Raw genomic sequence first — 21,126 nt, forward strand, 5'->3', positions numbered from 1 at the left:
TCCTAAGAGTGCCCACTACAAATGTTAATGCTGTAAATATACAACCTATAGAACTGATGAACACTGTAAGATGCACCAAGACATTTCAAATCAGCAAGGAGATTTGCTAAACAAGTAGTTTTTAATTCACCATAATTTTTACCAAATAGGCTCTAATAACTAAGTTTTTTAGCAAAATATAAAATGTACTAAACAACTACTTTTCCATGGCTGTAGAAATCAGCAAATGCTCCATTTTCTCTTACGTCATCATAAAGATAATTAAATTTTTAAAAAGGAATAAGCAACAGGGTATGATGTATAGTTTAAAAAAAGTTCAAATAATCTTTTTTTTCCTAGAATCATAATCAGCAGAGAAAAGCTCTGCATGGTAATGTTTACATGTTTCTCAAGAGAAACAATTTTTCTTGAAGTGAAGTGAAGTGAAGTCACTCAGTCGTGTCCGACTCTTTGCTACCCTGTGGAGTGTAGCCTACCAGGCTCCTCCGTCCATGGGATTCTCCAGGAAAGAATACTGGAGTGGGTTGCCATTTCCTTCTCCAGGGGATCTTCCCGACGCAGGGATTGAACCCGGGTCTCCCGCATTGCAGGCAGACACTTTAACCTCTGAGCCACCACATGTTTCTCAAGAGAAACAATTTTTCTTAATGTAATATAATTCAGATGAGACCAACAAATGACCGAGTTAAATTTCAAAAAGACTAGCAACAAGATCAGATCAGATCAGTCGCTCAGTCACGTCCAGCTCTTTGCGACCCCATGAATCGCAGCACGCCAGGCCTCCTTGTCCATCACCAACTCCCGGAGTTCACCCAGACTCACGTCCATCGAGTCAGCGATGCCATCCAGCCATCTCATCCTCTGTCGTCCCCTCTCCTCCTGCCCCCAATCCCTCCCAGCATCAGAGTCTTTTCCAATGAGTCACCTCCTCGCATGAGGTGGCCAAAGTACTGGAGTTTCAGCTTTAGCATCATTCCTTCCAAAGAAATCCCAGGGCTGATCTCCTTCAGAATGGACTGGTTGGATCTCCTTGCAGTCCAAGGGACTCTCAAGAGTCTTCTCCAACACCACAGTTCAAAAGCATCAATTCTTCGGTGCTCAGCCTTCTTCACAGTCCAACTTTCACATCCATACATGACCACAGGAAAAACCATAGCCTTGACTAGACGGACCTTTGGTGGCAAAGTAATGTCTCTGCTTTTGAATATGCTATCTAGGTTGGTCATAACTTTCCTTCCAAGGAGTAAGCGTCTTTTAATTTCATGGCTGCAGTCACCATCTGTAGTGATTTTGGAGCCCAGAAAAATAAAGCCTGACACTGTTTCCACTGTTTCCCCATCTATTTCCCATGAAGTGATGGGACCAGATGCCATGATCTTCGTTTTCTGAATGTTGAGCTTTAAGCCAACTTTTTCACTCTCCATTTTCACTTTCATCAAGAGGCTTTTGAGTTCCTCTTCACTTTCTGCCATAAGGGTGGTGTCATCTGCATATCTGAGGTTATTGATATTTCTCCCGGCAATCTTGATTCCAGTTTGTGTTTCTTCCAGCCCAGCGTTTCTCATGATGTACTCTGCATAGAAGTTAAATAAACAGGGTGACAATATACAGCCTTGACGAACTCCTTTTCCTATTTGAAACCAGTCTGTTAGCTAATTTAAATCAAGGTACAGAACAGTATGTGTTTAAAAATGTCTGTACAGATACACACATGGGTTTATAGGTGTAAAGCATGGCTAGAGAGAAAAAACTAGTGATAGTCAACTTTGGAGGAGCTGGGTTGTTGGAAAGAAGTGCAAGTATCACTTTCATTAAGTATCTATTTGTACAGACTGACTTTATGTGCGTGGGGGTATGCCATGGCAGGAGCATGTACAAAAGGAGATAAAGTCAGAAGTAGGGCTTCCCAGGCGGCTCAGTGGTAAAGAATCCTCCTGCAATGCAGGAGACGAGGGTTCAACCCCTGTGTCAGGAAAATCCCCTGGAAAAGGAAATGGCAACCCACTCCAGAATTCTTGCCTAGGAAATCCCATGGACAGAGGGGCCTGGCAGGCTACAGTCCATGGGGTTGGACATGACTGAGTGACCTAAACAATAATAAATTCTAGCAGCCACGCTTGGTTGTCACATACATGAAATTAAAAAGCTAAGTGAACAAACAAGATGTCCACATCAAAAATAAAAACAATTTTATGAAGCACTAAAAATGAAGTAGTATCCCCAAGATAATGCCTTTTCTTCACTGCTTCATCTGTTTCAAAAATAAGTAAAACACAAGCCTAATATTAAAGTACTGTATTTATCTACAAAGTGACTTTATATCCTAAGAAAGGGAGAAATGCAGTGACTGCTGCATAGTAAGAATCTTTTTCAGGATCCACAACATAGTTTATACCTATTCTGCTTAAGCTCTTTGAAATGTCCAGGGTTGTAACACTTTTCTAAGAATCAACATACAGCTGTAATAACACCAGGAGATACAGACGACTTTGTGTTTTCTTGTATTTACTTGCATTAATTAGTGCTGCTCAGGGGAAATCTGCTATTGCATTCTTTGTTTCTAAAAATGCTCTGCAACGTCAACTGATGAGTCATGGGTCACACTGAAAACTCTTCTGTACCAAAAAAAGCAGGGCATGAACGTCTTACACATCAACCGTAAAGACAGTCTCACCAGCTGATATATAAAGTGACACAGACGATGGATTTTCGAAATGATGTGAGAACTTTAAAATAAAACTGCAAAGATTGATAAAATCATTTTCCCTTGATCCCTTTCCTAATAACTGGCAGGCTCTGTTTTTCCTAATTCAGAACCTACAAACAGTAAGTGCTGTTGAGAGACTGACAGGTACAAAGTCAACAAAGCCTCAGCTCCATGCAGAGCCAGATTATCTGAGACACAGTTTTCCAGATGCCCTGCTTCTCCTCTTCCTTCCTTCCCACTTCTGCTTTGAAGTCATTTGACCGGGTAAAAAATCTCCAGGAGAGGGTACGAAAGGGCAAGAAACAGATGGGACTACTGGTGTCCTTTGGGCAGTGTTAGCAAGAAGTTTTCCTGGTGAAGAAGACGACTAATAGCAGAAATATTAATAGCTGAACCTGAAGACCAGCTGTAGCTTTTAGCCACCGGTGTAACAGATCGCTGAGATCTGACCACACTGTCTGATTTTCTTCCCAGCATTTGTCACTATGCTTCTCATTAATCTGCCTGCCCCACTGCCCCACTGTAAGAACAGGGATCCCACTTTGTCTTGTTCACTGAACTGTCTTACCACCTAGAACAGTGCCTGGCGTGTAACAGACATTCAATAAATAGTCAGCAGGAGAAAAGACACCTCAGCTGTCTCCAGACCAACAGTCATAAAAATACTGAAATTTGCTCGAGACTACTCTTTACCTTTGTTGCTATTTAGCCGCTCAGTTGTGTCCAACTCTTTGCAACCCTATGAACTGTAGCCTGCCAGGCTCCTCTGTCCATGGGATTTCCCAGGCAAGGTCACTGGACTGGGCTGCCATGCCCTCCTCCAGGGGATCTTCTGGACCCAGGATTGAACCTGTATCTCCTGCATTAGCAGGTGGGTTCTTTACCACTGAGCCACCAGGGTGGCTCCCACTCTTTACCTACAATTTATAACTGTAATGATATATCAACTTTCACCTTGCCACAATACTCTCTATGCTTATGTTTTACCATTTATATACCATATTTGCATCAAAATATAGTAACTGTAATAAAACTGTTATCTGATTCATCTCAATTTCTGATTTTTTTCAATTCTCTTTTAAGAAAATAGAAAGACATTCTTTAAGATGGTGATGTTACTACTTTAATATTGAATTACAAATATTATCAAGAACATCAAGCTTTATCTCCCACATAGATTATCTTTCCTTAAATCCTAGTATGCTGTGAGAGCAATCTGTTTTCTATTAACAGAGCAATTTTGTTTTCAAGAAGCTCAAGTAACCAAGAATAATTCTTTATGGACACGTAAAGAACTCTGTACTATGAATAAGCGTTTTCAGAACTACCTAATCGTCTATTTTGCTTTCTTCCAGGATCAGGTTTGATTTACTGCCTCTGAATCCAAACTATAAAGAAGGAAAATTAAGTCACATTGTCACAGACTAAAATCACACTGAGCAACTTTATAACATGTAAACATTTTATAAGAAAAAAGTTAATACACATTAGATATAAGCTGAGACTTTATCATCCTTCTGTATCCTACAGAATGGTTTCATTAAAAAATTTTTTTAGTCCTCTGTGTAAACAGCTAACATATATTAAAACTCACCATCCAGATTTTCAGAATAAGTCCTGAAAGTTTTCTTAATGTTATTATATACCTTCAAAGGGTTTCCCTGGTGGCTCAGTGGTAAAAAAAAAAACTGCCTGCCAATGCAGGAGACGCAAGAGAGACAGGTTCGATTCCTGGGTTGGGAAGATCCCCTGGAGTAGGAAGTAACAACCCACTACAGTATTCTTGCCTGGGAAATTCCATGGACAGACGAGCCTGGTGGTCTACAGTCCACAGGGCCACAAAAGAGTCAGACACAAATTATTAAACAACAACAAAACCTTCAAAGGTGGACACATCATTCAAAGATGCTGACTAATATACTCCATATACCTGGAAAAAGAACAGGTCAGAGACCCAGAAAAACTATATCTATTTTTAACAAACTCTGAAATTAGTCTATTGAAGTATCAATTAATGTATCTCATCTATAATGAAAGCACAGAGCCTAAAATTAGAGAAATTAATGAGATTAATAAATATTTCATATGAGATCTAATTGTGATGGATACTTCTGAAATCTTACCAAAGGGCCCCTGACAGAATGGTCTTAAAAGGCAGACTACTGACCTTACATATTTAGTAAAAGAGACACAGAAAGCAACCATATGCAGTCTGATACCTGGCTCCTTCCCAATCACCTTAAGCAGCTTCAGCTAGCCTTAGGCTGCTGTTTCCATACTGGTGTCTCTCACAAGTATAAGATACAAAAAGGAAACAGAAATTCCAGTTGAAAAGCCATTAAACTTTGCAGCAGGCCCTTGGCATCTGTGGTCTCCTAGTGTTCTTGCCTGGAGAATCCCAGGGATGGGGGAGCCTGGTGGGCTGCCATCTATGGGGTCGCACAGAGTCGGACACGACTGAAGCGACTTAGCAGCAGCAGCAGCAGCCTCAGGCCGGGTAGTACTGCAGCACTATTTATTGAGAAGAAAAATCCACAAATAAGTGGGCCCACACAGCTCAAACCCCTGTTGTTCAAGGGCCACCTGTAGTAAGTACCATTTGAGAACTGTGTCCTTCATCAATGTCATCCATTTCCTCCTCCCACTAAAACGATTCCATGTATTTCAGACCTTTTGCTTTTACATACTGTCTCAAAAATATGTTCAAAATATTTTGTTTGGATCCTTACTTACACCGTATCCAAAATACGATTCATCTGGATTTTAAAAACTATGAAACTCCTAGAACAAAATATAGGGAGAATGTTCCATGACATCAGATTTGATAGAGATTTCTTGAATAGGACACCAAAAGCACAGGAAATAAAAGCAAAAATTGACAAATAGGATTATATCAAACTTTAAAACAAAAGACACACCAATGAAGTGAAAAGGCATTCACAAATTTGTATCTGATAAAGTGTTAATATCCAAACACAGAAAGAATGCCTACAAATCAACAACAAAAATAAAATAACACAATTTAATAATGGGCCAAAGACTTGAATAGACATTTCCCCAAAGATGATCTACAAGTGGTCAACAAGCATAATGAGAAGATGCTCAACATCACTAATCAGAGAAATGCAAATGAAAACCACAATGAGATACCTCTAAATACCTGTTAAGATAGTTACTACTGAAAAAATCAGGATAAAAGGTTGGTAAGGATGCAGAGAAAGTGGAACTCTTGAGTCCTGTTGTTGAGATTTTACAACTGTATAGCAGCTATAGAAAACTACTTTAAAAAAAATTAAAAGTAGAACTACCACATGATTCAGCAAATCCACGTCTAGGACTGAAAGAACTGGGATTCAAAAGAACTGAAAGCAGGATCTCAAAGAAAGATCTGTACACTCATGTTCACTGCAGCACTCATCACAACAGCCAAGAGACGGAAGCAACCCAAATATCCATCAACAGAGGAAGGGTATAGACATAGAGAAGAATATTCAACCTTCCGAAGGAAGAAAATCCTATTACATACTACATCATGGATGAATTGTGAGGTCATTATACTATATGAAGTGAAGGAAGCCAGTTTCAAAAAGACAAATACTATATGGTTCTAATTACCTGAGGTATTTAAAGCAATCAAATTCATATAAATGGAAAACAGAATGATGGTTACCAGGGACAAAGTGGGAGGCAGAAACGGGGAGCTGTTGTTAAGGGTCCAGAGTTTCAGTTCTGCAAAATGAGAACGTTCTGGAACCATGCTGTACAACAATGTGAACACACCTCAGACTCCTGACCTGCACTTAAAGTGGTCAAGATGGTCAATTTTATGCGACATGGTTTTTTTTACCACAATAAAAACTGAAGCAGTATAAAATACTTTTGTTAGATTATTATTATCTTGATAAGATTCCTTTTACTTTGCACACTGAAAATTTAGTATATGCACTAAGATCAGTTCAGTCAACTCACTCATGTCCGACTCTTTGCAACCCCACAGACTGCAGCAAGCCAGGTTTCCCTGTTCATCACCAACTCCCAAAGCTTGCTTAAACTCATGTCCATTGAGTCAGTGATGCCATCCAACCATCTCATCTTCTGTCATCTCCTTCTCCTGCCTTCAATCTTTCCCAGCATCAGGGTCTTTTCCAGTGAGTCAGTTCTTTGCATCAGGTGGCCAAAGTATTGGAGTTTCAGTTTCAGCATTAGTCCTTCCAATGAATATTCAGGACTGATTTCCTTTAGGATGGATTGGCTGGATCTCCTTGCAGGCCAAGGGACTCTCAAGAGTCTTCTCCAACATCACAGTTCAAAAGCATCAGTTCTTCATCGCTCAGCTTTTCTTATAATCCAGCACTCACATCCATAAATGACTACTGGAAAAACCATAACTTTGACTATACGGACCTTTGTTGGCAAAGTAACATCTCTGCTTTCTAATATGCTATCTAGGTTGGTCATAGCTTTTCTTCCAAGGAGCAAGCGTCTTTTAATTTCATGGCTGTAGTCATCATTTGCAGTGATTTTGGAGCCCCCAAAAATAGTCTCTCTCTGTTTCCACTGTTTCCTCATCTACTTGCCATGAAGTGATGGGACCAAATGTCATGATCTTAGTTTTCTGAATGTTGAGTTTTAAGCCAACTTTTTCACTCTCCTCTTTCACTTTCATCAAGAGGCTCTTTAGTTCCTCTTCACTTTCTGCCATAAGGGTGGTGTCATCTGCATATCTGAGGTTATTGATATTTCTCCTGGCAATCTTGATTCCAGCTTGTGCTTCATCCAGCCCAGTGTTTCGCATAATATACTCAGCATAGAAGTTAAATTAGCAGGGTGACAATATACAACCTTGACATACTCCTTTCCCGATTTGGAACTGTCTGTTGTTCCATGTCCAGCTCTAACTGTTGCTTCTTGACAACAGCTGAGAAACCTGTATACTGATTTCTCTGAAGGCAGATAAGGTGGTCTGGTATTCCCATCTCTTGAAGAATTTTCCATAGCTTGTTGTGATCCATCAGTCAAAGGCTTTGGCATAGTCAATAAAGCAGAAATAGATATTTTTCTGGAACTCTCTTGCTTTTTTGATGATCCAATGGATGTTGACAATTTTATCTCTGATTCCTCTGCCTTTTCTAAATCCAGCTTGAACATCTGGAAGTTCACAGTTCACATACTGTTGAAGCCTGGCTTGGAGAATTTTGAGCATTACTTTGCTAGTGTGTGAGATGAGTGCGATTGTGCGGTAATTTGAACATTCTTTGGCACTGCCTTTCTTTGGGATTGGAATGAAAACTGACCTTTTCCAGTCCTGTGGCCACTGCTGAGTTTTCCAAATTTGCTGACATATTGAGTGCAACACTGTAACAGCATCATCTTTTAGGATTTGAAGCAGCTCAACTGGAATTCCATCACCTCCACTAGCTTTGTTCATAGTGATGCCTCCTAAGGCCCACTTGACTTCACATTCTAGGATGTCTGGCTCTAGGTGAGTGATCACACCGTTGTGGTTATCTGGGTCATGAAGATCTTTTTTGTATAGTTCTTCTGTGTATTCTTGCCACCTCTTCTTAATACCTTTTGCTTCTTAGGTCCATACCATTTCTGTCCTTTATTGTGCCCATCTTTGCAAGAAGTGTTCCCTTCGTATCACTAATTTTCTTGAAGAGATAGGCTATACGTGTAAAATATAGTTGAGGCTTAAACAACAAAAGTTTGAACTACATGGGTCCACTTACAGCTTGCTTTCAACAGCAAATACTACAGTACTGCACGGTCTGCATTTGAAATCATCAGATACAGAGCACTGTGGACAGGGAGGGTTGACCCTAAGTTGTACATGGACTTTCAACTGCCTGGGAAGATCAGTGCCCTTCATCCCCACGTTGTTCAAGGGATAATAAACCGTATAACCATATTTCAAATACATAATATGAAAAAGTCAAATCTTATTAATTATATATATCAATATAATTATATTGACATGTTAACACATTATACATTTTAAATATTAAATTGCAAAATATTTCATTACTTTTTAGGAACAATAACTAGAGGAGATGTAAGGTCAATGGTACTTGTTTTACAAGTTTGGAACTGGAGTATATTTGTAGGTGAAAAAGCCATCAGGGAGAAAGAGACTCAGTACAGAAGGGGGTTGATGAAGGTCTCCTAAAAGAGACTCTGAAGGATGGGATCATGGGCACATGGAAAAATGAGCCTTTAACACAACTGAGACTTATTCAGACAAGCTGGAAAAGAGAGGGACAGAAATCTGCTAAAGCAAACCAGGTGCTCACGAACTGATCAGATTATCTGCAGGCTGCAAAAGAGAGGGTTTGATAAAAGGTTTCTGAATGAGGACAGTCTAGAATCATTCACGAGAAACGAAGAACAAGAGCCTGATTAGGGCCAACAGGGCCCACATGACCCGGCCCTACCTACCTCCCAGGCCCTATCTCCCATTGCACTTTCCCAACTTTCTGCTACCCACCTCCTCACCCTCCTGCAAAGTGCCACCCTCCTCTGCTGCTTCCTCTGAGAAGGCTTTACCTGTAACATCTACACAACCAGATATCGGTTCAAAGACAACTTCCTCGGGGTGGTTCCAGGGACAGCCAGCTCCCCAGAGACTCGATTAGTTTCCCTTGTTATACCCCTGACAACACCCCACAACACCCCATACCACAGGTACCCAACCAAAGATGAACCACACCTACCATGTTAAATGTTCCAGCAGCCAAGTGAATGAACTAGTTTGAATATTTTATTTCACCCAATATATCCAGGTTATCATTTCAACCTGTAATCAATATAAAACTTACTGAGCTATTTTAACATTTTGGGTACTAAGTCTTCAAAATCGGGAAGGGGGCAGTGACAGCACATCTCAGTTCAGATCAGGAACGTTTCAGGAGCTGCGCATGCAGGTGCCTACCGTGCTGGACAGCATAGCTCTCTCTCTCGTCAAAGCACTTACCGTATTTGTGACTATAATGTGTGCTGCTATTTGCCGAATGTCCATCTCCTCCAGAATGTAAGCTCTGTGAGATACTCTGGCCCGCTGAACTCTGAGCTCAGTGTCGCAGCACTCAGTAGGTGCCAAATAAAGGGAACTGCCTGAGGGGAATGTAGGGGAGGGGCCGTTTGAGAAGTGATTCCCTGAGCCTGGCCTTCTAACAGGATTGCCAAAATAACTCAGGGAGAAGCAGAGTTAATGAAGCAGGCACAGAACAAAAGCAAGTTCAAGCGAAGCTAAGGTGCCAGGGAGACATATTCCAGGTGCTTAAATATAGATCCCACAGATGTTAATACAACAGGATGGGAGGTGGGATAAACAGGATGGCAGGCAAACTGTCCCTGCCCAAAGGGCACCGAAGAGGGACTGTGGGTGTGAGACAGCTGGAAGGACAGGCTCAGAGGCTGCGGTCAGAGGTAAGGGTACAGAAACATAAGGTCTAATGTGGAGAACTGGGGGAATGTCCAAGGACAGTGGAAGTGAAGGTCGAGGAGAAGAGGAGACAAGGTACTTGAAGTCAGAGGTGTTCGTCATGCTCTGAGATGATGTGGGGGTGGCCATGGAGGGTGGAGGCTTGAAGTGGGATCTCAGTTCCCTGAACAGGAATCAAACCCAGACTGTGGCAGTGAAAGCACCAAATCGTCACCACTAGACCACCAGGGACTACTGGCCAGAAGCAGGGTACTGGCTCTTGCCTTCTTTGCAAAGGAATTTTAGCAAAAAGACGGAAAAAAGAGAAACTGATAAATTGTTTATTAGAAAAATACATGCAGGTGAGCTCAGAGAAAGAGTCAAGTGCTTTTGGGGTGGCTTGTTGTTTAGTCACATCAGAGTCCTTTCTAATGAGCTGGCTCTTCACTTTGGCCACCTGATGCAAAGAGCTGACTCATTAGAAAAGACCCTGATGCTGGGAAAGACTGAAGACAAAAGGATGAGACTGTTGGATAGCATCACCAACTCAACGGACATGAGTTTGAGCAAACTCTGGGAGATGGTGAAGGACAGGGAAGCCTGGCATGCTACAGTCCATAATTGCAAAAAGTAGGACATGACTCAGTGACCGAACAAACCATGTCCAACTCTTTTGTGATCCCATGGACTGTAGCCCACCAAGCTCCTCTATCCATGGGATTTCCCAGGTGGGATTTCCCAGGCAAGATTTCCCACTAGAGTGGGTAGCCATTCCCTTCTCCGGGGGATCTTCCCGACTCAAGGATTGAACCTGTGCCTCCTGCATTGCAGGCAGATCCTTTACCTCTGAGCCACCTGGGAAGCCCTGGTTGCTATATGGAGGCAGTTTTCTGGGTCTTTGTTTCCCTCCGGCCAATTACCTTGCTTTAACCCCACACTTGGTCTGACTCATGGCCCTCCCCTGTGTGTCTGTGTATCTTTTAGCCAAGATGGATTCCAGCGTGAAGGTCTCTGGGAGGTTGACTGGACATATTATGGGCTAGTGTCCCCCTCCCTTGAGGACCCTTTCTGCGCATGTGTAATCTGGGATACTGCCTTGACCCCAAGAATGAGGAATGTGCGACCTCCATACCTAGCCAGGGTTCAGCCCTTCTCTGCTCCTGCCATCACTGTTGTCTTGGCGTCCACAGGAGACTAAATCCAGCTGCTTATCCTGTTCCTGTTATTATCTTTGTCTCAAAGCATAAACAGGAGGCTAGTTGTAAATGTCTAACCCAGGGTCCATCTATCTTCTGCCTCAGAATGATTAACTCTGACTTAACATCTTTTAAGATTTTAACCTTTCCAAGGGCAGAGAATGTTTTGTGTCCCACACAGCCCAGTGTCAATCCCATCATGTACGCTGCTTGTTGAATACAATTAAATTGGAAGTCTACAAACATTAAAATCATGTGGAAGAAAAGTGGAAATAGAATAAAACAATGAAATAAGACATAAGGACTTCAATTTATTTGCTCAATAATTAGATAGTTCAATTGAACAGGATTAAGAACTCTGATAAAGGATTAATTTTTAATTTTGGTAGCCAAAATCCCTATCTGAGGGGTAAAGGGGGCACGGGGTACAAATATATACCAGACTTACTTCACTTTTATCAGTAAAACAAAGTGATAACCAACAGAGCCTTTGGGAGCTTTATTAAAGCCAAGTAGACACCTGTTTATAGTTGGTAAAGAAACTGCCTGCAATGCAGGAGGACCAGGTTCAATCCCTGGGTCGGAAAGATCCCCTAGAGAAGAAAATGGCAAACCACTCCAGTATTCTTGCCTGGAGAATCCCATGGACAGAGGAGCCTGGCAGGCTACAGTCCATGGGGTTGCAAGAGTCAGACACTACTTAGCTACTAAACCACCAACACCAGACACCTATTCTACATAAGATACAGGTCCTCACAGTTTGTTTATAAACATTTTTTTACAATGCCCCCTATTACATACTTTAGGGAAATGTGGTATTTAAAAGAACTCTAAGATTACTTGGATGCAATCTCAAAAACGACAGAATGATCTCTGTTCATTTCCAAGGCACACCATTCAATATCACAGTAATCCAAGTCTATGCCCCAACCAGTAATGCTGAAGAAGCTGAAGTTGAACGGTTCTATGAAGACCTACAAGACCCTTTAGAACTAACACCCAAAAAAGATGCCCTTTTCATTATAGGGGACTGGAATGCAAAAGTAGGAAGTCAAGAAACACCTGGAGTAACAGGCAAATTTGGCCTTGGAATTCGGAATGAAGCAGGGCAAAGGCTAATAGAGTTTTGCCAAGAAAATGCACTGGTCATAACAAACACCCTCTTCCAACAACACAAGAGAAGACTCTACACATGGACATCACCAGATGGTCAACACCGAAATCAGATTGATCATATTCTTTGCAGCGAAAAATGGAGAAGCTCTATACAGTCAGCAAAAACAAGACCAGGAGCTGACTGTAGCTCAGATCATGAACTCCTTATTGCCAAATTCAGACTTAAATTGAAGAAAGTAGGGAAAACCACTAGACCATTCAGGTATGACCTAAATCAAATCCCTTATGATTATACAGTGGAAGTGAGAAATAGATTTAAGGGACTAGATCTGATAGATAGAGTGCCTGATGAACTATGGATGGAGGTTTGTGACATTGTACAGGAGACAGGGATCAAGACCATCCCCAAGGAAAAGAAATGCAAAAAAGCAAAATGGCTGTCTGGGGAGGCCTTACAAATAGCTGTGAAAAGAAGAGAAGCAAAAAGCAAAGGAGAAAAGGAAAGATATAAGCATCTGAATGCAGAGTTCCAAAGAATAACAAGGAGAGATAAGAAAGCCTTCTTCAGCGATCAATGCAAAGAAATAGAGGAAAACAACAGAATGGGAAAGACTAGAGATCTCTTCAAGAAAATTAGAGATACCAAGGGAACATTTCATGCAAAGATGGGCTCGATAAAGGACCGAAATGGTATGGACCTAACAAAAGCAGAAGATATTAAGAGGTGGCAAGAATACACAGAAGAACTGTACAAAAAAGATCTTCACGACCAAGATAATCACGATGGTGTGATCAGTGACCTAGAGCCAGACATCCTGGAATGTGAAGTCAAGTGGGCCTTAGAAAGCATCACTACAAACAAAGCTAGTGGAGGTGATGGAATTCCAGTTGAGCTATTCCAAATCCTCAAAGATGATGCTGTGAAAGTGCTGCACTCAATATGCCAGCAAATTTGGAAAACTCAGCAGTGGCCACAGGACTGGAAAAGGTCAGTTTTCATTCCAATCCCAAAGAAAGGCAATGCCAAAGAATGCTCAAATTACCGCACAATTGCACTCATCTCACACGCTAGTAAAGTAATGCTCAAAATTCTCCAAGCCAGGCTTCAGCAATACGTGAACCGTGAACTTCCTGATGTTAAAGCTGGTTTTAGAAAAGGCAGAGGAACCAGAGATCAAATTGCCAACATCCGATGGATCATGGAAAAAGCAAGAGAATTCCAGAAAAACATCTATTTCTGCTTTATTGACTATGCCAAAGCCTTTTACTGTGTGGACTGCAATAAACTGTGGAAAATTCTGAAAGAGATGGGAATACCAGACCACCTGATCTGCCTCTTGAGAAATTTGTATGCAGGTCAGGAAGCAACAGTTGGAACTGGACATGGAACAACAGACTGGTTCCAAATAGGAAAAGGAGTACGTCAAGGCTGTATATTGTCACCCTGCTAATTTAACTTCTATGCAGAGTACATCATGAGAAACGCTGGACTGGAAGAAGAGCAAGCTGGAATCAACATTGCAGGGAGAAATATCAATAACCTCAGATATGCAGATGACACCACCCTTATGGCAGAAAGTGAAGAGGAACTCAAAAGCCTCCTGATGAAAGTGAAAGGGGAGAGTGAAAAAGTTGGCTTAAAGGTCAACATTCAGGAAACGAAGATCATGGCATCTGGTCCCATCACTTCATGGGAAATAGATGGGGAAACAGTGGAAACAGTGTCAGACTTTATTTTTCTGGGCTCCAAAATCACTACAGATGGTGACTGCAGCCATGAAATTAAAAGACGCTTACTCCTTGGAAGGAAAGTTATGACCAACCTAGATAGCATATTCAAAAGCAGAGACATTACTTTGCCACCAAAGGTCCGTCTAGTCAAGGCTATGGTTTTTCCAGTGGTCATGTATGGATGTGAGAGTTGGACTGTGAAGAAGGCTGAGCACCGAAGAATTGATGCTTTTGAAGTGTGGTGTTGGAGAAGACTCTTGAGAGTCCCTTGGACTGCAAGGAGATCCAACCAGTCCATTCTGAAGGAGATCAGCCCTGGGATTTCTTTGGAAGGAATGATGCTAAAGCTGTAACTCCAGTACTTTGGCCACCTCATGCGAGGAGGTGACTCATTGGAAAAGACTCTGATGCTGGGAGGGATTGGGGGCAGGAGGAGAAGGGGACGACAGAGGATGAGATGGCTGGATGGCATCGCTGACTCGATGGACGTGAGTCTGGGTGAACTCCGGGAGTTGGTGATGGACAGGGAGGCCTGGCGTGCTGTGATTCATGGGGTTGCAAAGAGCTGGACACAACTGAGCGACTGAACTGAACTGAAGATTACTCTTTGGGTCGCAAAGAGCCGGACACGACTGAACAACTGAACTGAACTGAAGGTTACTCTTTCAATAGAGGAAACAAAACTTATTTTGTTTACATGCAAATGGAATGCTTTTTAAGTGGACACATGGTAGTTTATGCTTATACATACAGTAAGCACGTAAATACACGATATATGTAATTCCTATAGTATACTTAGGCATATATATTCTGTGTAGGTAAAGTTTTAGTCGCCCATCACCTATTTTCTGCATTTGTTTCTAATTCTCATTTTGCCTTCCCGGTCCAATTTTGAGAAACAAAATTCTCCACATAATTACTCTGATGAAGGACCCTGATCATCAGAAAGAATAGAAGGAGACCTCAAGGGTGGGGAAATTAAGGTTTAAACTGTGCTTGGCCCTCTCTACCCACAACACTTCTGCTCCTTTCATCTCTTATCTGGTCTGGAGTTTTACTAATAAGAGGACAAAATGACGATACAGGTGTCATCAGTTTAGCTCTGAACAAGGCAATACCCCTACAGAAACCTTTCTTCCCAACTACACCCCACAACAATCACAGTAAAAGGGGAGAAAAAGGGAATCATGCAAATAAATTACAGCAGCTGGCACTAAAATCACTGAATCATAATGGCCATAAATTCTGTTCCGGTATCTTCTATAAGAACATAGAGTACTTTAAGCAGCTTGGCTGGCTCAAATGCCTCTTTTGTTTTCCCTCTGACCAATGACTGTTCCAAAGATTTCAGTATGTCTGTGGGCCAAGACAGATCAAAGTCAATGGATCCAATTCATTTATTCATGCCTACATTAGTATCTTTGGTTCTGGGACTTGGGGACTCTACTGCAGTGACCAAATCAGGATACCTGCTCTTACGAAGTGTGCATTCTGAGGACAGAGCCTACATATCTGCCTCTTTAAAAGCACACTGACTGGATGCTTCTATCACCATCACCATAATGTACATCACCAACATTTGCTTCTTAAAAAATTCCTCTTAACAACTTCTCATCAGTGAATACACAAAACAGCCGTTTCTTCTAACTCGACTGACCAAAAAACTTATGTAACCACAGATTTTTTCAGTTTTGTACTTTCTGAGGAAGAGAGACGTATGATAGGAAAGCTGAAGGGGACTGAGTTTGTCAATCTCCCAGGCCCCTTAACAGAATCATTTTAGGCCTGACTAAGTCTTCTACAACTGTACCTGTACATGCAAGATATACACAGATATGTATTTAAAATATGCTTATATACATCTATTTTTAGAACCAACATTACTTCCTAAGTAAACCTATTAGATGAGACCTCTGATTCTTCTAGAAACCTTGGATTTTGATATAGGAAGGTAGGCCTAAAGTGAACTTTGGCCCCAGGAAAAATTAAATGGCTCTGCATAATAAAATTAAAAAGTACCGGGATTTTGAGAGGAGCAATCAAAAAGGAGAAGAGGAGGCAGAGGATGAGGGCAAAGGGCCCACCAGGTTACAGGAGCCTTGAGTTCCCTTGTGATGGTGACCAAAACACATTTTAGAGCTAGAGATGCCCAGCATGTGACAGCAACTCTCCTGGCACTGCAATAATGTAAACTTCCCCACTCCTACCCCCTGCAAATCTCCCTAAAGCTGACCACACTCACAAAGGCTTTATATGAGCTCTTGATCTTTTTATCTTCCATTCTTTCCTAGCTCCTGCCTGACACATCTATCTAATAACGGCATCACAGATTCAACCACCCATGTGTACCTCAGTGGGTTGGTCCCAAACTATCTTCCTTTCCCCATCCCTACCACGACTGTTCCTAACTGTTCCTTCTCGTAACTTCCAGCATTCCACTAGCTCTTTAGTGTCATAACCACTTCAGGAACAACCAATATTTATTGAGCACTTGTAATGTGCTAGGTACTCTGCCAAGGGCATTAATGCGTAATTTCCTTTAATCCTCAAACCCCACTAGACAGGTATACTTCATTTTCTAAATGTTAGGAAACCAAAGTTCAATGAGGACAGTAGTGCTCAGAGTAAGTGATGGAATTCAACCCCGTTCTGACTCCACAGCCAGCTTAACCAGCATACTCCAATGCCCCCAAGTCAAAAACCCTCCGAACCATCCCTCTCTCATTAATCATTCGTAGTCACCTATCTGGTTGGACCAATTATACCTCATGGATGCCACATCATCTCTACTTCCACTGCCTTCATAGAGAACAAAAAACAGCATCTACCAAGTCCTTCCTATGTGCCAAGCACTATTCTAAGTAACATACATGTTTTTCAAGCTTTATTCCCCCAAATCCTATGAAGTGAAGACCCTAAAGAAGAAAGAGGTTACGTAATGAGTGACAGAGCCAGATCCAAACCCAGACAATGTAAACTGAGAAATGCTGAGCACTTAAACCCTCCAGGATTTAAGAGGCCCTGCGCCGGCTCCCTACCTCCCATCTGGACCCCCACCAACCTTCAGCCTGCCGCAGACATCCTTCTGGAAGGCAAATGTTATCATGACATTCTCCTGCTTAAACTTGGCAGCTCCGTATTGCTGACTGGATCAGGTCCAAATTTCTTAATTTGGCACACAAAACCCTTTATGTTCCTGTTCAACCCAGTTCAATAAATATTTGAGTGCCCACTGTAAGCAAGGCCAAGTGCTAAGTGCTCCGAAATGAATAACACATCCCAGGCCCTGACCACGACTTCAACCGCAGACACCATGTTCTTCAGCCAGAGCAACCAGATGCGGCTCTCATAAAGCAACACCCTACACGCTAGTCCCTTTGCAGAGAATGAAAATCCCCCAGCCACCTGAAGAGTAAGTGCAGGTGTGAGGCCTTCCCTAACAAACTCCAGGCAGAAATTCTCCCTCTTTTAAGGTCCCTCAATACCCGCTCAAATCGCTTTCAGGTGGCTGGTCGAAGAGAGGCATATATCGGCTTCCAAACAGCACTGTGAGCCAGTTCAGGGCAAGAGCTGACCCTTGCCAAGCATGTCCAGTTTGCAGAAGACACTCATTTGCTGAATGAAAAAAGAGTAGAAAAAGTATAACCTGATGAGCAAAGGAGAGGAACAAAGTACAGAATTAGGGATGGTAACACACAGGTGGGCCACATTAAAAGCAGCAGCAGTTATTTTGCCCGGGTTACAAACAGGCCTATATTTTTCCTCCTATGGGAAAACTCACGTGCAGGACTTGGACAAGCTAAAAGGCCACAACTTTTGTTATTCGTGGCTCTAGAAAGCTCGGACAGGCCAAAAAGGATACAAGATGAAAGTCCGTTGTCTAAAGGGGTGAGGAGATGGGAATCAAATCTATCCAAGTAAATAATATTGATCTACTGGGATGAACTCAACAGGGCTACGTCACAGTATGCTGCAAGGAAGAGAGAAAAAAAAAATCAAAATCTGTCCTGAGACTAATTTAGAAATTAGTATGACTGCGGCCAGAATGCAAAATTTTAAAAGCGAAGACAGTTGCAATAAACCGAAGCTCACAACTGTTTTCCCCCTTCTGAATCGCCACTGCTTTTCGCTCAACTTCATTTCTGTAATTTAAAAAGCAACCATCTACCAGAGTTAAGCCCAGGCATGAGCGTACTATAGCTCCTGGCATATACTGAACCTCTTGATTCATAACCGTAAATGCACACAGAAACCTCCGAAGAGACGCTACATCTAAGCCGCAAGTCCTTCGTCTAGATCTGGGCATGAGGTTCTGAAAAGCGAGTGAGGTCCTTTCTGAACGGTGCTTTGTGTGCGGCTGCTTCCAAGTCAAGGGCCGTGTTTTCAAATTACCCCCCTCGAGGGTGTCACGTCTCTCTTCCAGCCTCCAGGGAAAGGTGAGAATTCGCGGGCAACAGGCTGGGACGGAGTGTACGACCTCGCCCCGCTCCTTTCAAAGGGGACAAGTCCGGGTAAGGCAGCCGGTGGCTCTCTCACCCACGGCCACAGATACTCAGGGGACAAAAATATCACCCCACCTCTCCCCTCCCTAAAACCAGAGCATACGACGCAAAAAGCTCGGCCACCCGGCGGCCGGGACCCCCAAGATTGTCAGAGCCGAGGCCACCCGCCGGCGCCCGGCAGCCCCGCGCCCTCCTCCCCGGACCCCGTGTCCCCGCAGCCCGGCCCGGCCAGGGGAGCTCGAAGGACGCAGCGGCCGCCCGCCTCCGCCGCCTCCCGGGCGCCGCGACGCCCCACACCCCACACGCCGCCCGCACCTGAGGCGCGGCCGGACCGCGAGCAGGCGCCGAGCGTGGCGGGCAGGGCAAAGTTACTCACCGGGTGAGCCCGGCTCCCGCGCCTCAGCCGAGCGTCGGCTCCGCTTCCGCGGCCCCGCTGAGGGAGCGCGGGGGCCAGCTGGCCTCCGCTCCGCCGGGACCTGGCGCCGCCACCGCCGCCGCAGATTTCCTGGCAAGGAGCAAACTCTAGTCAAGACTTCGCTCCTCAACCGCCCCTGCTGCCTTCCCGCGGGCGAACGCCAGGGCCGAGCCACGCAAGCCGACACGCACCCCGGCCAATTGGCAGCGGCACAGGGCGGGGAGGGGGCGGGCCACAGGGCGGCTCCGCCTATCCGAGAGCGCGGAGGGCGGGCCGGGCCCGGGCCGTCACTCCGGGTTAGAGTGAGCCCGCTCCGCCCCCCCCCCGCCGCGCGCCCTCCCTCCACCCTCCCAACCCCAGCCATCCCCTCTGCTGTCCGCCTTGAAGCCCCCGGCACCGGGTCAGTGCCGCCTCTGCGCTCACTACCGACCGCGCGAGGACAGGGGAACAGCTGGGGGAGGCGGAGAACATCTAGGGGGTCGGGGTGGGGTAAGGAGAACAGGTGGCGCCGGAAAGCTGGACTGTGGGCGTGTCGGGCGAGAGGACAGCGGGGGTCGGGGTGGGGGGAAGGGACGGGAGCTGGCGGGGGGGAGGGGGGACAGGAAGGGAGAAGGGGGGTTTTTGGTAAAGAACACCTGAGGGGTCGAGGCGCGGAAAGCGAGTCTGGGTGGTGAAAGGCTGCCGAGGCGGGGGCACGAGCACCTGGGAACGAAGGTGAGAGGGAGGTTCCGCGGGTGAGGTTGAAGAGGCCAAAAGGGTGAAAAGGAAAGGACGTGTCCAAAGCGAGGCAGGACGTACTCCAGGGAGAGAAAAAGATCCAGGAAGGAAAGGATGGGGATGCGAGATGGGGACGGTTTACATCCAAACTCGCTCATCCTCACCCCCACTCCCGCCTCCCCCCCGGCAAAAATAAACAAACGCTTGTCCTTTGACCCAGTTGAGCTGTGAAACCATTCAAGATCGCGGATGAGACAAATACCGTCTTACACGTGCATCTTGTACTGTTGTGAAATTCATCAAAAGGTATCGATCAACTATAGCTGTCCGTTGTCCCCGGAAAGGCCTCCCGGGGCTGGCGGGGTCCAGCTGGGATTAATCCCGTCCCCCATGGGGCCAAGATCTTCCCCGGTGGCCCAGATGGTAAAGAATCCGCCTGCAATGCAGGAGACCTGGATTCGATCCCTGGGTCGGGAAGATTCCCCGGAGAAAGGTATGGCAATACTCCACTCCAGTATTCTTGCCTGGAGAACCCATGGATAGAGGAGCCTGGCGGACTACAGTTCGTGGGGCGCAAAGAGCCGGACATGACTGAAGCGACTGACAATGCTACACTGCCAGGGGGCCAGCAGCAAGTCAGAAAGAGGCTTGATCCTGGCCCCAGGGGGAAAAGGGGATCTGAGGGAGTCAGGTAAGGCCCCGCCCCGTCTGCCATCACCTTAGGGGGCAAGTGCCAAGGGCCGAGCTCTGGCGCCCACAGGCAGGTCTCGGCCTCGGGGCGGGGCAGGAGCCCGGTTCCACCTGTCTGCCACCACCGGTTCGGGGGGCGGGCTCACTCAGCAGCTCAGGTGAGCGGCTCAGGCTCGGCCTCCACCCTCCTCGCGCCGGGGGCGGGGCAGGGGCGGGGCCAGGGGCGGAGCCTTCACGCCCCGCCCAGCAGCCGGGCCCTGCCGCGCCGCTGCGGCTCCTCCCTTCTCCTTCCGTCCGCACTTCTTCCGTCGGTTCTTCCTTCCTGCCTGTCTGCCTGCCGCGCCCGCACGCTTCGAGGCATGGGGCAGAGCCTCCGGCCCGCCCGCGCCACCTGAGGATCCCGGAAGCCGCCCCCGCCATGGAAGAGGACCAGGAGCTGGAGAGGTAACGGCCGAGGGGGTGGGGAGGGCGGGAGGAGCGGGCATTGCAGGGCCCTGGGAGCCGGCGGCTGGCTAGGGCCTCCGCCTCCGCGGCCCGGCCTGGCAGCGAGGGCCTGACCGGGAGGACGGGCGAGGAGGGGGCGCGGTGGGCGCGCCAGGGTGGGGAACGGGGCCCCGGATTGGGAAGGG

The 21,126-nt window shown here is 45.2% G+C and overlaps 2 protein-coding genes and 1 non-coding gene across 5 annotated transcripts in view; 2 read left to right on the top strand and 1 right to left on the bottom strand.

Annotated features, from left to right (window-relative positions):
• LNX2 (ligand of numb-protein X 2) overlaps window positions 1-19,210 on the bottom strand; it is an 89,947-nt gene extending 70,737 nt beyond the window's left edge. For 2 of the 3 annotated variants that reach the window (XM_025262869.3, XM_025262870.3), the window contains exons 1-2: window positions 19,052-19,210; window positions 18,036-18,143 (exon numbers count right to left, since the gene is read on the bottom strand). The gene's annotated coding sequence lies outside the window, so the exon portion shown is untranslated. The remainder of the gene's footprint in view (window positions 1-18,035; window positions 18,144-19,051) is intronic. The other variant, XM_025262868.3, reaches the window with a different exon arrangement.
• A 197-nt stretch (window positions 19,211-19,407) lies between these two features.
• Window positions 19,408-20,484, top strand: LOC102400385. The gene is made up of 3 exons (XR_006639895.1): window positions 19,408-19,490; window positions 20,028-20,113; window positions 20,255-20,484. It is a non-coding gene; the product is annotated as an uncharacterized LOC102400385 (transcript).
• A 290-nt stretch (window positions 20,485-20,774) lies between these two features.
• Window positions 20,775-21,126, top strand: part of POLR1D (RNA polymerase I and III subunit D) — a 32,921-nt gene continuing 32,569 nt past the window's right edge. The window contains exon 1 of the mRNA XM_045162561.1: window positions 20,775-20,941. Within this exon, the coding sequence (XP_045018496.1) occupies window positions 20,916-20,941 (26 nt within the window). The 5' untranslated portion in view covers window positions 20,775-20,915. The remainder of the gene's footprint in view (window positions 20,942-21,126) is intronic.

The sequence above is a fragment of the Bubalus bubalis genome, chromosome 13 (assembly GCF_019923935.1).
Source record: "Bubalus bubalis isolate 160015118507 breed Murrah chromosome 13, NDDB_SH_1, whole genome shotgun sequence".
NCBI classification, from domain to species: domain Eukaryota; kingdom Metazoa; phylum Chordata; class Mammalia; order Artiodactyla; family Bovidae; genus Bubalus; species Bubalus bubalis.